Source organism: Mirounga leonina, unplaced genomic scaffold (assembly GCF_011800145.1).
Source record: "Mirounga leonina isolate KUSES-001 unplaced genomic scaffold, KU_Mleo_1.0 Mir_127, whole genome shotgun sequence".
NCBI classification, from domain to species: Eukaryota; Metazoa; Chordata; class Mammalia; order Carnivora; family Phocidae; genus Mirounga; species Mirounga leonina.
The window spans coordinates 75,446,710-75,462,398 of NW_023270316.1; the positions used below are offsets into that span (position 1 = coordinate 75,446,710).

Below are 15,689 nucleotides of genomic sequence, written 5' to 3' on the forward strand. Positions count from 1 at the left end.
ATATTTATTCTACATATTCCTTTTGTTCAACTCTAAGGTATAACATGAGAGGAAGACAATGGGGGAAGGCGGGGGGGAAAAGTAGGGGAGATTAACTCCTTATATTTCTCTTACTCCTTTGCCTCAATCAGCTCTTTCACATAGAACCTAAAAGCAATTACAATAAAAAGAGAAACAGTTTCATAATTAAAATCAAAGTAGTTGGAGGGTACCAAACTGCTCCAGCTGAGTAAAAAAATAAGCTGCTAAAACATCTAAGATAATTTTTCTAATTTTGAAGTTGCTACAAATAAAACTAAGTAAAAACAAGAGATAGACCCCTATGTTTAAAATTCAATTTTCATTCAAATAAAAATAATCCCAAATTTTCTAAGTTTAAAAGGATTTTAGGATAGCCAACTTTTAAAACAGTACTTCACCCTAGAATAGTATCTCTATATAATAAAAACCATGTCCAAAACAAAAAATTCTTACAGAGATATATGGACACGGCATATTTTACATCTTCATCTATTACCTCATTCTAAGTTCTTCAGAGGGGTTCAATGCAATATGCATATATATACCCTACTGAAACATGCTTTCTCCAGAGGCATAAGAGACATTGCAAGGCAAAACAAAAACTCATGCACAGGAACAACAAAACTAAAACACTTCTTTTTTTTTTTTTTTTTAAGATTTTATTTGCCAGAGAGAAAGAGCACAAGCAGGGGGAGTGGCAGAGAGAGAAGAAGCAGGCTCCCTGCTAAGCAGGGAGCCTGATGTGGGACTCGATTCCAGGATACTGGGATCATGACCTGAGCTAAGGGCAGACACTTAACTGACTGAGGCACCCAGGCGTCCCTAAAACACTTTTCAAAATGAATCTAGACTGGCAATTTTTAAAAAGAATATTCAGCATGGCAAGAACACAGCGAGAAGGGCATTTTCATACTGGCTGGTGGGAAATAGATTGGTAAAACCTTTCTGAAAAGTGATTTCACAATATATACCAAGGGTCTCCAAAACTGTCCCTTTCTTTAAGCCAATGATTCAGTTTCTAGGTATTTGTCTTGAAAAAATAACCAAAAATATGAATGAAAACTTATAATAAAAGCAAACACCTAGACAGCATCTACTATGTGCCTGGCTCTGCTGAAGTCTTATAAATAGTAATCCTCAGACCAACACTGTCAAGTAGGTACTATTATTTTCCCCCACTTTACATAAAGAAACTAACGCACAGAGGGATAAATAACTTGAATAAGGTCACAGAGCTTGTAAATAGCTGGAGGGATTTGAAACCAGATGATTTCAGCTCAAGTCTATACCCTTAAACTACAATACTATTTTGCCTCTTTCTTTTTTTTTTTTTTTTTTTTTATTCATGAGAGACAGAGCGAGAGAGAAAGGCAGAGGGAGAAGCAGGCTCCCAAGGAGCAGGGAGCCCGATGCGGGACTCGCTCCCAGGACCCTGAGATTATGACCTGAGCCGAAGGCAGACGCTCAACCATCTGAGCCACCCAGGCGCCCTATTTTGCCTCTTTCTATAAGGATGCTCAATATGTTGAGCTTCTACTTCCTAGAATAAATGAACTGAAAACAAACACTAACAATAGAATAATGGTTGATTAATGATATATCAATTCATAATGCTGATATTAAGCAACAGTAGAATACCCCTAAAAGAATTACTGAACTGACAAATACTTGTGATATAATACACGAGAAAGAACAGATTACAAAGCAATACAGTTGACCTTTGAACAATGCAGGGATTAGGGGTCCCAACCCCCCAGGTAGTTGAAAATCCGTGCATAATTTTTGATTCCCCAAAATCTTTACTAATAGCTTACTGCTGACCAGAAATTGTACTGACAACATAAAGTCAATTAACACACACTTGGTATATGTACTATATACTGCATTCTTACAATAAAATAAGATAGAGAAAAGAAAATGTTTTAGGAAAATCATAAGGAAAACACATTTATAGTACTCCACTGTTATTTATTGGAAAAAATCCACATATAAGTGGACCTGAACAGTTCAAAGCATGTTGTTCAAGGGTCAACTTGTATACCCTATATGTGTGCATGATCCCAACTTAAGAATATATATTAATACACACATTAAGATAGCTACATAAGACATAAGCACATACAAAACTGTTTTTTACAAAAATAAAATCTTAAACACACAATACACACAAAATTTGTGAAATATAAAGCAAACAAATTTAAAAGTAAAAACTTTACTACTGAATATATAACTAAAAATCTTCCTGACATAGGAATTTAAGTTACTGTTAGAATATAACATTACTTACTCTTTTTATCTGATGAGCTACTAAAATCTATACCACCAAGACCTTCATTGCCTGCAGTTGAAGTAGCTGCTGTGGTTCCCAAAGTCAAGCCTAAAGCATTCTGTCCAAGTCCTACAAATAAGCCAAATATAATTTACAAAGTTCACTGAAAGTCTTTATAATGATTTTCCCTTAATGACCAAAGCTCTCAAATGCTTTTAAGTTGGATCCCGTTTTTCTTCATACTTAAGTAAATAACAAGGAATAAGTCTGGAGTGAGGCAATGGTATATGTAGTTTGGATGATGTAATTTTAACTTCTTTACTTTTTAGGTCATTTCTTAAAGCGTAGTTGACACACAATGTCACCACACAATGTCACATTAGTGTACAACAGTGATTTGACAAGTCTACACATTATGCTATGTTCACAAGTGTCACTACCCCATCTGTCACCATACAACCTTATTATAATAACATTGATTATATTACCTAGGCTATACCTTTCATCCCAGTGACCTACTCATTCCATAACTGGAAGCCTGTACCACCCCCTTCCCCTTCACCCATTTTGCCTACCCTTTCTGGCAACCATCAGTTCTCTGTATTTATGGGTCTATCAATTTTTCTTTACTAAAAACATCAGAGCGTATCTGTTAATTCAATAAATGTGAACATACTACTTATTGGTTTTTTTTAAACCCTCCTAAAAAAGCAGTTTTAGTTTGTGTATTTTCAGGTGAATACTTCTTGTCTTCCAGTCATGCTTTGGAATTGTATACTTTTAAAATAATCTAATATTGGATGTGTTAATTAACTTGATGGGAATTTACATTGTGCATGTATATATGAAATCATCATGCTCTACACTTTAAGTATCTTACAATTTTACTTCTCAATTATATCTCAATTAAGCTGGTGACAGATAAATAAATAAATAAAATAATCTACTAATGATTTATAAGATTTCAATATAACATAAAGCAAATAGTTTTACTATTAATGAAATTTAAAGAATTGAGAGTTGGAAGCCTTACAGTTCAAACATCATCAAAATTTTATACTCCTACGTTTTCTTAACAAAACTTTAATGAAAGAAGTAGACTTCATTTATTTAAATTCTACCTCACTGACAAAAGGAACTTAAGGGACTAAACTACAGTTACTCCTAAGTCATTAATGTATGCTTGTGAATCACGTAGCAAAATTTTAAAAAGACGTGCATTGGTAAATCATCTAAGTCCATGCATTCCCAAGCTGACACAACTGTGGTTCTTTTTGGACAGACGCTATTTACTTTAGAAACAGAGGAAACAGTAGGATGTACTGGATAAGAGCATGGGATAACTGAAAACCGGATTTAAATACTGACAATGTGCGACAAAAAATATAGCTAAATAAAGGTCCATTTTTTAAAAAAAATCAGTGGCATCTTTAGGTTAGCATAACCATAAATCAGGCACTGACGTGTGTCTAGAGCCTAGCAAAAATTAGAACAGGCCTAAAAACTCATTAGCGAGACACAAAAACAATCCTCCACCTCCCCTTTCTGCTATTTTTGTGTTTTGCTCTCATAGGAATTTTTGGGAGAGATGTTTAAATACTTATCCTGCAAAGAATGTATGTTATAGTCATCCAGTGATTTGGTTATTAGGAGACATTCTGAATACCCACAAGGTTAGACAATAGTGACAAAGATAAGTATTTGAAAGATCAATGCAAACTTAAATGCTACAAATTTTTACAGATGATCTTCACCATCTCCTTTTTTCCCCTCCCACTGACCAAGAGTTTCTTCATTAAATTTAGTATCTGAATAGAGTACATGAAAGAACTGTTTAATAGAAAACACCAGGTCATACTCCTTCATCTTTCCCACACAACCAAATATTAGACACCTATAGGTGTTCAGTAAAACTTCTGAAATTAAATAGCCATTATAAACGAACATACGTATTATTGGAAATTCTGTGATTTCAACATGTTTCAATGTTGAAAAACATGTTTTTCCTAACTCATAAATTGTTAAAGAGAAATTCTTGATGTGATATTGCTATTTGAGATAATCATACAATGTTTTCAAGTCAGAGGAAAGCTCTTCTCACTCTTACATTTTATTACATTATATATAGTATGTTTCCTCTATTATTCATTCCCAATATTCAAAACATCCATAGAATCCTTAACATGAGGCTAATATCAAAATAAGCATGTAATGAAAAATCAATCCAAGATAAAAATATTAAGTATTCTCTGCCAAGTGAATTGGTACTTTAGTATTTTGCCTGACTATAATAAATTTAATACTTGTGTTCTAAAATGTTGTCTTCAAAGCATGCCAACCCTTTCCTGATGTCTGTAATGGAAAGCCATGCTTAAAACCAGGGCTTAAAAGGTCAAGTTGTTTTACAATTAACTTAGATACTAAATGATCCAAAACTATGCAACTGGCATTTATTAAAAAGATAAGTTTCTCTAGAATAGTTTACAGGCTCCTTAAACAGGCCCTTCTTTGCTTCTTTATCTAGTCAGTCAATATTGAGAAACAGAAAAATTTATTTCTACAATATGGCTAAGATGTCCAATTATGTATGAAAAACAGTATTTTATAATTCAGTTTTCATACTAAACAAAAAACATACAGGTTAAAGAGACAAAGTGGTCTGTTCAAAACGTCAAAATATAAAGTAAATTTAAATATAAATATTTACTATTTTGGAAAATGAGTATCATCAATTACCTGATGTCGCTGTATTTGAACTCTGGAAAAGCGACCCTCCCAAACCAGCTAAGGCTCCCCCTAAGGAAAGGCTTGTTGATGCAGTGGTAGTTGTGGCTGTTGTTCCACCCAAATTATTTAGGGTAAATCCTGTAGATGCTATAAAAAGTGAAATCGTAAGGCTTCACAAGGAAACATTTCTAAGAACACCAGAGAAAATGCAAAACATTTCCAAAAAAACCAAAAAAAAAAAAACAACAAAAAAACCCCCCTCATGTCCATGATAAAATTCGCTCTTAGGAAAAATTACTCACTAAAGATAAAATTATATATACTTAAGAATAAAGACAAATAGTACCTTAAAGCAAAAGCTAGTGACAGAAATAAGAGTTTTGGGTAATACTAGAATGGTATCAGGTAACTGATTCCAGACAGTAATAAAGAGTTTTCAACCCAGGACACCAACTTCGCCTTCAAAAGCCAGGCAAGGTTTAGGCAAACTCTTTATCCTTCCTTGTCACCCAAATGCTCCTTGGATATTAATAGTTTTACATTTTACCTCTCACCCTGTCCCTGCTTTGCTCTGTAAATAGAGACCAGCTTCCAGGATGGCCCCTGCTGCTTTAAAGCCCAATGATGACCTTCACAAATCAGCAATTTTATAGGTCAAAACTGCTGACTGATTAAAATAAAAACTTTCCAAAACTGAAGTTATCTAATAAAGGTGGATACCTATATTCACTAGCCAAAAACAAAATAAAATTCAACCATAAAACGTGACTTTTTCCATTCTGCCTCACCTGCTGGAGTTGATGTCAGAGCAGACGAAAGAGTAAGACCACTAGCTGAGGTAGAAGTAATAGGGAGAGCAAATGGTGTGGCAGATGCGGCAGGTTTAGTGAATCCTAAACTGAAACCTGTTGTAGACGCAGATGTAGTAGCTGGCGTTCCTGTGTCAAACAAACAAACAAACAAATCCTATTTTACCATAACTGTGTATGTATTATACCAGTTTCAGTCAGGATCCCTAAAAGTTTGTGATCCTACTTTTGTAGATAGAAAGATATTTGGATATATATGAAAAAGGAAAATATAGAAGTTGGAACCAAATCATGGTGAATACTTAAAAGAGGACCCTATGATTTTAAAAAAAGCAAAAGAAAGTCCAATCAACGTGGTAATATTGAAATCCAAGTTCAGTTCTATCCCTGGATTTACCTAAAACAACATTTATCCTTCCTTTTCTTTATACTCAGCAGAAAAACATCCCTCCCCTCCAAGGCTATTTAAACCACCATTCTCTACTGCTTCCATTTCCTTCTGTGTTTCTGTCAGCTCCTGCTACGCCTTTCAATCTGCTTTTGTCCATCTCCTTCCTCTGTTCACTTCTTAAATGATACTGCCTATGGCTCCAGACCTGCTTCCATACTTCCCAACTGCAGAATTTCCACTAGGGGAATATGGGTCTAAATCTACACCTACCGGAGTCTCCCCTGGTTAGTTCCACCTGGATGTCCCTTCCCTTTGCACCTCGTCTCCCTACACAAAAACGTTCCTAAATCCCCTGCCATGGTCCACTTGGTTGCTCAAGCCAGAAACCATATTCACCCCTGACATTCCTTCTCTCTCCTGCATTCTATTAGTCACAAATCCTATTGATTCTACTGCAGAAATATCCCTGGATTACAAGCAACCTCAAAACCCTTAGCTCAGGTCATCTCCCTCTCAAGGACAATTACAATAACCTCTTAATTTGTTTCTGTGCTATCAGTCCTTCTAAACTTTAATCTATTCTTCGAATTACTTCAGTTACTTTAAAAATGAGAGAACACCACCAAAAAATAATACCCCGGTGATTCTCCCTGACTGAAGGCTCCCATTAGCTCTACACTATCTCTACAAAGGCGTGGCACCCACATGCTCCTCACACCCCCTCTCCCTACCATTCCCACTTCTGAATCCTAAACTCCAAGAACCAAGTACTTTTCCTATTTCCCTGGATCCCTTTATGATTGGGCCTTTCCACTCCTCCATCAGGAATGATGTTTTCTGCCACCCCAAATAAACTCCTACTCTTATCTTCCTCTGCTTTCCTTGGTGCCTTTCATACATCTGTTAGAGCATTTACCAGATCACACAAGAACATATTACTACACCTGCCAGTCACCTTCACCTCATAACCCACTGAATGCCTTGCTCATGCACTCAGCAGCTGACAATCATCAGTACCATCCTCCCCACCAGTACCATCACCACACCAACAGCTAATACTAAATGTTCAAAGCATCATGTATACCTAAGGCCACAGAGTTAGGAAGTAATAGCTGCTCAAAAATATTAAATAAAGAAATACATAACGACCTGCATTTTGGCTTCTCCTCAAGGCACTGAGAGAAGCAGCTGCCAGAAATTAAACTTTTGGATTGCCCTTACCACAACCAGAAATTCCTGCCAGAGTACAGTGCTTTGAAATCCTGTATGGGTTCTCCAATCTCAGAAAATAAGAGAATCCACTGCTTGCCCTTGAAGCCAATCCTGTCCAAAACTCTGGTAGTAAACAGATGTGTTACACCTTCTGCTGGTAACAGGTGAGTAGCATCCAAATGAAGAAAGTCCACCAATCTTTAGTTTATTTAAACTTTTTATTTAATGTCAGTTAAATTAATAAATCTAACTTTTATTGAGTTTCCTCACTGTCCTCTCATTCATTCATTTCCTTTGACATTATTAACTGCCATCCTACTTCACTCACATTCCCTTTGGCATATCATTACAGAGAACTATGATGTTTTTGAGCTGGAAGGGAATCCAAAAACGTTTTAGTCCAATACACCCCTTTTATAAGTAACTAAAAGCTGCCAGATACTCTATGACCACCTAAGACCTCACAATGATTTGGAGGTACAAGCAGGGTTTAATTCCAAGACTTCTGGCCTATAGTTTGTTGATTTTTTTCACCAAAAGGATTCAAATGACTACAAAATTCAGTGTGAAATAAATCTCCACAGAAAAACCATATCTGTATTTTTTTTTTTTTAAGATTTTATTTATTTATTTGACAGAGAGAGACACAGTGAGAAAGGGAACACAAGCAGGGGGAGAGGGAGAAGCAGGCTCTCTGCTGAGCAGGGAGCCCGATGTGGGGCTCGATCCCAGGACCCTGGGACCATGACCTGAGCCGAAGGCAGACGCTTAATGACTGAGCCACCCAGGAGCCCCCATATCTGTATTTAAGGGTTTTTTCCTGAATTAAAAAGTCATTGACTTTTTTAAAAACTCCAATACTGAAAGGTTCTGTGATGAGTCAGTGTCTGTGATCTATATTAGGTTCCTTACATGCTTCCTTCTATACCCCAGCTCTGTGAGATATTAAGAAAGAGAAGAGTAGAAAACCACAGATCTGGGATCTTTCCTCAAAAATTCTTACCCAGAGTTAATCCTGTAGTTATAGTTGTTGCTATTCCTGGGGACAAAAAGAGAAATAAAATTCAATCATCAATGGAAGATGACATTTTTTGGAGTTTATCACAAGGGCAAGACTTGGGAGTCATCCTGAGGGTGTGATACTACAACAACCAGTATTTTCTACCATAACCACTAAAACAAACATTCTTCCTATAGCACTGGTTTTCATATTACAGGCTGTATATAATTTGATATATTAGGGAATAAGATTTATAAATGCAAACAACTAATGCTTATAACAACACTAGGCAAGAAGTAAAAAAGCTACTCCAAGCAAACACTGGCACACAGTGTTGTCTCAAGAAGCTCACTGGCTGCTCTCATATTTACTCCTGCAGTTCTTACATTTTCTATGTATTGCTGTGAAAAGTTGCAGTCAAAGCTGGAAGGTCAATGCAAAAAGTGGTAACAGACTAAGAGTCCCTGAGGGTAGAGAATAAAGAGTAAATAAAGAAGTAAACTTTTTAAACAGCAGCACCAGTGAAACATATTTTTAACTTAATAATAACCAAATGTCTGTAAGTATTAAAAAACAAACAGCTTTTTATTATAGAAATGTCTACCAGAAACCTTGACCTCTTGCCCTTTTCCCATCAAAACAACTGTTTTAATAATACAAAAACTTAAAACATCTCTTAGGAAGGTAAATGATAATGTTATAGTAAGATAGGATGCTGACTGTCCCACATATGTGGCTAAATTAATTAATGTCCAAATTGGTAAACCTGGCTTATCTTCACTAAGGTTAAACACTGCATTATATAATCTAATATAAAAATTAAATTAATTCATTATATTTAAAGAGATGTGTATCTTCTTTGTGTCAAGTATATTTTTAAAAAGTTATTTAAAAAAAAGAGATCTTATTTCTTTAAATGTGTTTTCCTTCCCTTTTTTTAAGATTTATTTTTGAAAGACAGCTCGAGTGTGGGAGGGGGAGGGGCGCGACAGGGGGATAGGGAAAAGAGAGAATCTCAAGCAGACTCCCTGAGGAGCCTGAGGCCCAAAGAGGGGTTCATTCTGCAACCATGAGATCATGACCTGAGAGGAAATCAAGAGCTGGACCCTTAACCAACTGAGCCACCTACCCAGGCACCCGGAAATATGTGTTTTCCTTTACACTAAAATACATCATAACCAATGTTGGGCCTATCACTGGCCCTTAATTCCACATCCCTATATATTTTTTTCATCTTAGTATTTACCATTTTTTAGGTCTGTCACCAAAGACAATCCCTATGAAGGGAACAGATATAGAACAGAACTTGAAAAAGAATATCCCATACCTACTCCCTGAAAATGTGACAATCCTCCTTACCTGTATTTGTTCCTCCTAGAGTGAACCCAGTGGTAGGTTTCGATCCAAAGAGCCCGGTGCCAAAACCACCTGAAGGAGCAGATGTAGTTGCAGGAGTTGCAGTGCTTCCAAGAGTTCCAAAATTGAGCCCCACAGAAGGGTTGCTTGTTTATAAAAAAACACAAAACAAAGTCTACTAGAACCAGTATTTCCTTAAGAAAAATAAAAATTAACTCTTCAAGGTTAAGTACTTTCTTTCATTTAACGTATTCAATATATCACCATAGGATACAAAAGGAACTATTTTTAACAAACCAAATTCAAGTATTTTCCTGTTCTCTTTTAAAAAAAAGTCACATACAAAAGATTTCAGATCCCAAGTATCACATATTCTACTTTTATAAGTTTTATTGAAAGCTAGCATATTTTTAAATGGCCATAGAGAAATCCTATGAATGTGGATCATTTTCCTCTTGAATGACTCATGTATATAGTTCACACTTCTAAATACATTTGTTCTTCCCCAACTACTAATAACATAAAGAAAAATAAAACATGCTCAGAAATAGAAAAGTTATTCTAAGCTGTCTTCACCACCTCTCTGTTGCTATATCACCATATTTATGGAGTTGGGCAGGGAGTGGGGGATGCAGTTAGTTTTCTTGCCACCAAAACAGCAATAAGAACTGGGGTCGGTGTGGGAAGGGGAAAAGGACTAAACATAACCTGGCAAGAGTAAAATACAAAGCAAAACTACTCTCTATCCAGATTATGTGTTCGTTCATCAGCAGAAATCCTCTTCAGAGTTCTTGAAAGCTTAAAAAGAACAGCTGATAATAACAAGGGATGTGAACAAAGTTCACAAATTTCAACTGTTCTTATCAAAACTCAGGGGCTCATATTTGCTATCTATAGGTGGGAGAGCAAATTATAAAAATAAACAAAAAATCTTTCAACTTGACACTCCAAAAATTGTGTAGGAGAGTTAAGAGAGATTATAACACATAACATAATGGGAGCTCCCATTCATCCTATATAGGTATCTTTATTCCATCTGCCTGCCCTTCCATACAGACACAATCACCATAAAAGTCAAGGTCAGGTTTAAAAAGCTTAAAAGTCTGGGACATTTCAATTTAAGGAGGCAACAGTGTTATGGCTGGCTTCTAGTACCAGCTCCCCAATGTCCTGGGACTTGTGTGACGTAACTTAGCCTTTTTGATCCTCTATTTCCTCATATGCAAAATGGGAATAACAGTGCCCACTTAACAGAATTTTTGCAAAAGATTAAGAGATTGTGTGCATGGTGAATTAACTTCACTTAATAAATGTTGTTACTACTGTCATCAGTAGGAACTTAATAAATTCAACTAAACACATTATATACAAGGTATTATGCCAGCCCATCACCATGAGGGGAATAGAACCTGAAATCAGACATCAACACTGAGTACGGGGGAAAAAGGGGAGTGCACCCTATGTCTTAGGTTATCACTGATTTTAAAATGATCTCTAGGAGCATAGGTGTGTGAAGTACAGAGGGTTGGCAGCACAGGGTTGCAAGGTCTCACCAACAAAGCACAAATCTTTAAACACTTAATCAACTGAAATAAAAAGGTATTTTAATAAACATTATTGGCAAATTTTGAAGACCTCAAATTAAGAAAATGGTTATTATGCTCTCCTCCCTCCCAAATAATTCAGTGATCCCATTTGGTTTTACTGCTATTCCATTAATATACAAAAGGTGTACAGTGAAATTATGTATTTTTAGACAATTAAAATATTTAAAATTTCTTGACACAATTTAAGATAACTGAAGACACAATGAAGTGTTTCATAATTAAATGTGAAAACATTACCAAAGAATTACATCAAAGTGGTATCTTCTTACTCAAGAAAGCAGAAGAGAAATTTCTCGCAGGAGAGAAATTGACTTAGTTTAACAAAAGCTACCCCAGACAGGACCAAGTTTTGCCTCAAACCACTATTATCTGCCAATGACTCATCAGGATGTGTTACAGAAAAGCCAAGTTGTCTCCAACAGGTCAGGAATATTGTTTTAACTTCTCCAGCATGCCCTAATGTGGACTTAGAAAGTAACATTTATTGAGCACTTACCAAGTGCCAGATATGATGCTAAGTACTTTTACGTGCTTTACCTCATTCAACAACTCTGTGAAGTAAATATATTATACCCCTTTTCCAGATGTGGGAACTGAGGCTTGGAAAGTAACTTCACTAAAATGATTTACCTAAAGAGACCAAATCACCAGATGGCACTAGGGGAAGTCAGGTCTCCAAACCAGTACTCCACCAGAAAAATGTTAGACTGTGTCTCCTTTCGTTCATTTAGGTAAGCCCTTCTAAAGTTTATTTTATTTATCTCTACACGCAGTGTGGGGCTTTCACCATCCCGAGATCAAGAGTTTCATGCTATTCTGACCGAACCAGCCAGGTGCCCCTTATCTAAGCCCTTCTAAAGACTGTGTACATGTTTCTAGCTGATCACTAATAACTCCTTTACTCAATCAACCAATATTTATTAAAGCCCTCTTCATGTGCCAGGAACTGTCATAGGGACTGAGGATGGAGTGGTAAATAAGACTCAGATCCAGTTCAGGAAGTTTCCAGTTAAGTGAGAGAAAGAGATTACTCAATCATTCATTCATTCAGAAAAATGTGTATTGAGCTCCACTGTGTCTACTTAAAAAAAAAACCAGTATGAAAAGGTCTTCACTGTCATGGAGCTTCTATTCTATTGCTGGGATCAGAAAATAAGTCAACAAAAAATACAACGAACTGATTACAACCGTGATAAGTGCTATGTTACAGGGTACTATGAAGATGGAAACCTCCTGTACACTTGCAGACCTAAGAACTGCCTCTCTGGAGATGTTAACATGTGAGTCCCAAAAGTAGACACTAGCTTGGCATATGAGGCAGGAGGTGGTAGGGGAATTCCAATCAGAGGGAACTGCTCCCAAGTGGGAAGGGGTTTGGCCAAGCCTACCTGAGGAACTGAGAAAATGCCCAAGTTGCTACAGCAGTATTTTTCAAACTAAGATTAGGAGTATAAAATCAATTTAGTAGATCACAACTGGCATTTTAAAAAATGAAATGGAACAGAACAGAAAATATCAAAGGGCATCACATAAATTAAGGGTAAATATCTTCCTTTGAAACTTTGTTTCAGTTATTTCTTTGCCTGTAATTTTTTTCATGGTAGAGTCTGAATCACTGAATTGTGGCAAACTGAAATGAGGAGTTGGGCTCAGGATGAGTCTGAAGAAGTTCCAGATTATTTGGATCTTGTGGATCATGGTAAAATTTATTTTTACTTCATTCCAAGGATAATGAAAAATCATTAAAGGAAGGCAATGGGAATTTTAAAAAATGACTCTGATTATGTGTTAAAAAAGGCTTGACATCAAAGTAGATTTTTGAAACAGCAATTACGATTCCACTGAACTAATCAAAGTAGGAGATGATGGGAATAGTTTTCATCAAATATGAGAAGGGTTACTGGTTGAAAACCTGGAAGAAATCCTAAGTATTTACATAAGAATGTAAGCTTCAGGAGAGCAGGACCCTTATTTATCTCACCACCTAAAACAGAGTCTATTATATAGGAGTGTATTCAATGAATATTTGTTCCATGAATGACAAGAGCCTGCAACAGGATGGTGGCACTGCAAGTGAAGCAAATGGAAACTGAAAATTAAAATTATCAGGCCTTGCTGATTAAAGGTGCACAGAGAAAAGGAGGTATTAAGGGAAATTCCCAGATTTTTTACTTGACTGTGTAGTCTGCCCCCCCCTTTCTAATACAAGGAAGATATTTTTGCCTTTTTAATCTACAATGACATCCCTCAACTTCAGGAGATACCTTGTAACACTTTCTATGCACACTTCTTGATTTCATTAACTCCTCCACTTTTACCTTTTTAAAAAGACTGAGTTCTAAACATTAAATCTCTCACCATGAAAATGACGTTTAACTATTTTAATTGTCTCTTTCTGGACTTCTGCTAGCTGTATTTCGTCACCGCCTGAAGTGGTGGTTTAGCAGGTTGCACAAAAACGACAAATATGCTATACCTACATTTTTCAGTGTAAGCAAAAGACCATGTGAGTCATTACAACACAACACTCACGTACACTAATTTGCACATACTGTTCAAAATTATCACCAATAAATTCTACAACACGTATTTAAAACAAGAAACTACAGTAACAAAGGATAGGGTTCCAGGAGGTACAAAGATGTGAGCTCGTTTAAAATGCCACAAAGTCATTAAAGCACTGGAATGTCCCAAACCGTATATCCTGCAATTGAATCTGAATTATCAGAGATAAACTTGTAATCGTCCTCCTTAAAATTTCCTATTGTCTTTTTCTGAAACTCCAGAGTAGCCACAATGTCGTTCATTCGTTCTGTGCCTCAGACTGCCGCACTGAGAGGGCTCGGCGTGAAATCCCAGGCCCTTTCACCCAGCCAGACCCCACTCGGTAGGGACACTGTGTGAACCGCTGTGGATTCTGGGGACCTCACAACCCTGTGACCATCCTCCCCATCAGGCCGCCAAACGGCAGAACTACGAGGCTGGCGCTGCGCAAGTTTTGTTTTTTGGTTTTTTGTTCCAGGCCCACCAGAAAGGAAGCCAGCGGGAAGAGAGCGGGACGGGCCCACCCACCGGAGTCTCGCGGGGAGGACCCGGGCCGGGAAGGCGAGGAAGCGCGGTTACCTAGATGCTCCCGTCCCGAAGGAGAAACCGCCGCCTGCGCCGGTCCCGCCGGCGGCTACGGTGGTGGAGCCCAGTGTGCTGGTTCCGAAGGAGAACCCCGTGGACATGGCTGCCAGGGCTCAGCGCCGTCAGGAAGCTGCAAGGGGTCTGGGACGCTCCTCTCTCCTCAAAGCCAAGGCGGGCCGGGCAGCATCACTCTCGCCCAGCCGCGACCTGGCGGGAACCTCAAGCCCCAGTGGCTGAGAAGACAAGGCCGAAGCGGGTGGGGCAACCACCCGAGAGAACGTTCCGGCGCCCGCCGCGCGCACGTAACCCACCGGGAGCGAGCCCGCCGCGCAAGGCACTCTGGGATGGGGGTGGGTTGCGCGCCCTGCGCCGCGCGCGGCGCAAAGCATCCTGGGAGGGAGTGAGCTGGGTGAGAGAGAGAGAGAGAGAGAGAGAGAGCACGCGCGCGAGAGGATGAGCAGGGTTAGAGGCAGAGGCAGAGGGAGAAGCAGGCTCCCTGCTAGCCAGGAGCCCGATATGGGGCTCGATCCCAGGACCTTGGGACCATGACCCGAGCGGAAGGCAGACGCTTAACCATCTGAGCCACCCAGGCGCCCTCTTAAGGAGTAGGCGCTTAGCGTTAAAGACGAGCGAAACCGTTTCCTTTAGTTCTGTATTGGCATATGCGTTGACGTAATGTGTACTTTATGGCTGTAGAATCTTAATTATTGCTTACGTGTTTCCCTACTGCTAAAAGGGATGCGCGAAATCCCAGAGTGGGGAAGGCCCTATTGAGCAATCCAAGCCCTGCTATAGAAAAGGAGGCGCGCTCAGCCTTCGGTTGGCTGCCGTCCCTTCCCGGAGAAGGACGGGGAGCTTCTTTGTTCCCAGACTGTTCGGAAATCAATCGATAATAATTCATTCATCCGCTCCACAGCGTTTGGAGCCCGTTAAGCGCAGTCATTGCGAGTTGCCACCCAGGAGGCTCAGAGAGCGTCCTTTGGGGGGGGTGGCCGAACTTGGTGGTGGTGCTGTGCATACCCCTGGACGTCAAAGGATGTGGTCAAGTCCACGAAGTTTTGCAGCGTATCCTGCTGGGTAGGAGTTTGAGACCCCCGGCCCATCGCGGGAGGTCCCCCCGATGGCTGCATTCTGGCTTTGGGCTTTGCATTGCTCTGACGCCCCTTTG

General features: G+C 38.6%; 1 protein-coding gene across 2 annotated transcripts in view; it reads right to left on the reverse strand.

The window, feature by feature from the left end:
• The window catches only part of NUP58 (nucleoporin 58), a 40,221-nt gene extending 25,404 nt beyond the window's left edge, over positions 1 to 14,817 (reverse strand). The window contains exons 1-6 of one of the 2 annotated variants that reach the window (XM_035003671.1): positions 14,516 to 14,817; positions 9,789 to 9,931; positions 8,433 to 8,468; positions 5,806 to 5,955; positions 5,027 to 5,164; positions 2,309 to 2,419 (exon numbers count right to left, since the gene is read on the reverse strand). In XM_035003671.1, the coding sequence (XP_034859562.1) occupies positions 2,309 to 2,419; positions 5,027 to 5,164; positions 5,806 to 5,955; positions 8,433 to 8,468; positions 9,789 to 9,931; positions 14,516 to 14,622 (685 nt within the window). In that variant the 5' untranslated portion in view covers positions 14,623 to 14,817. The remainder of the gene's footprint in view (positions 1 to 2,308; positions 2,420 to 5,026; positions 5,165 to 5,805; positions 5,956 to 8,432; positions 8,469 to 9,788; positions 9,932 to 14,515) is intronic. The other variant, XM_035003672.1, reaches the window with a different exon arrangement.
• Positions 14,818 to 15,689: the final 872 nt, after the last annotated feature.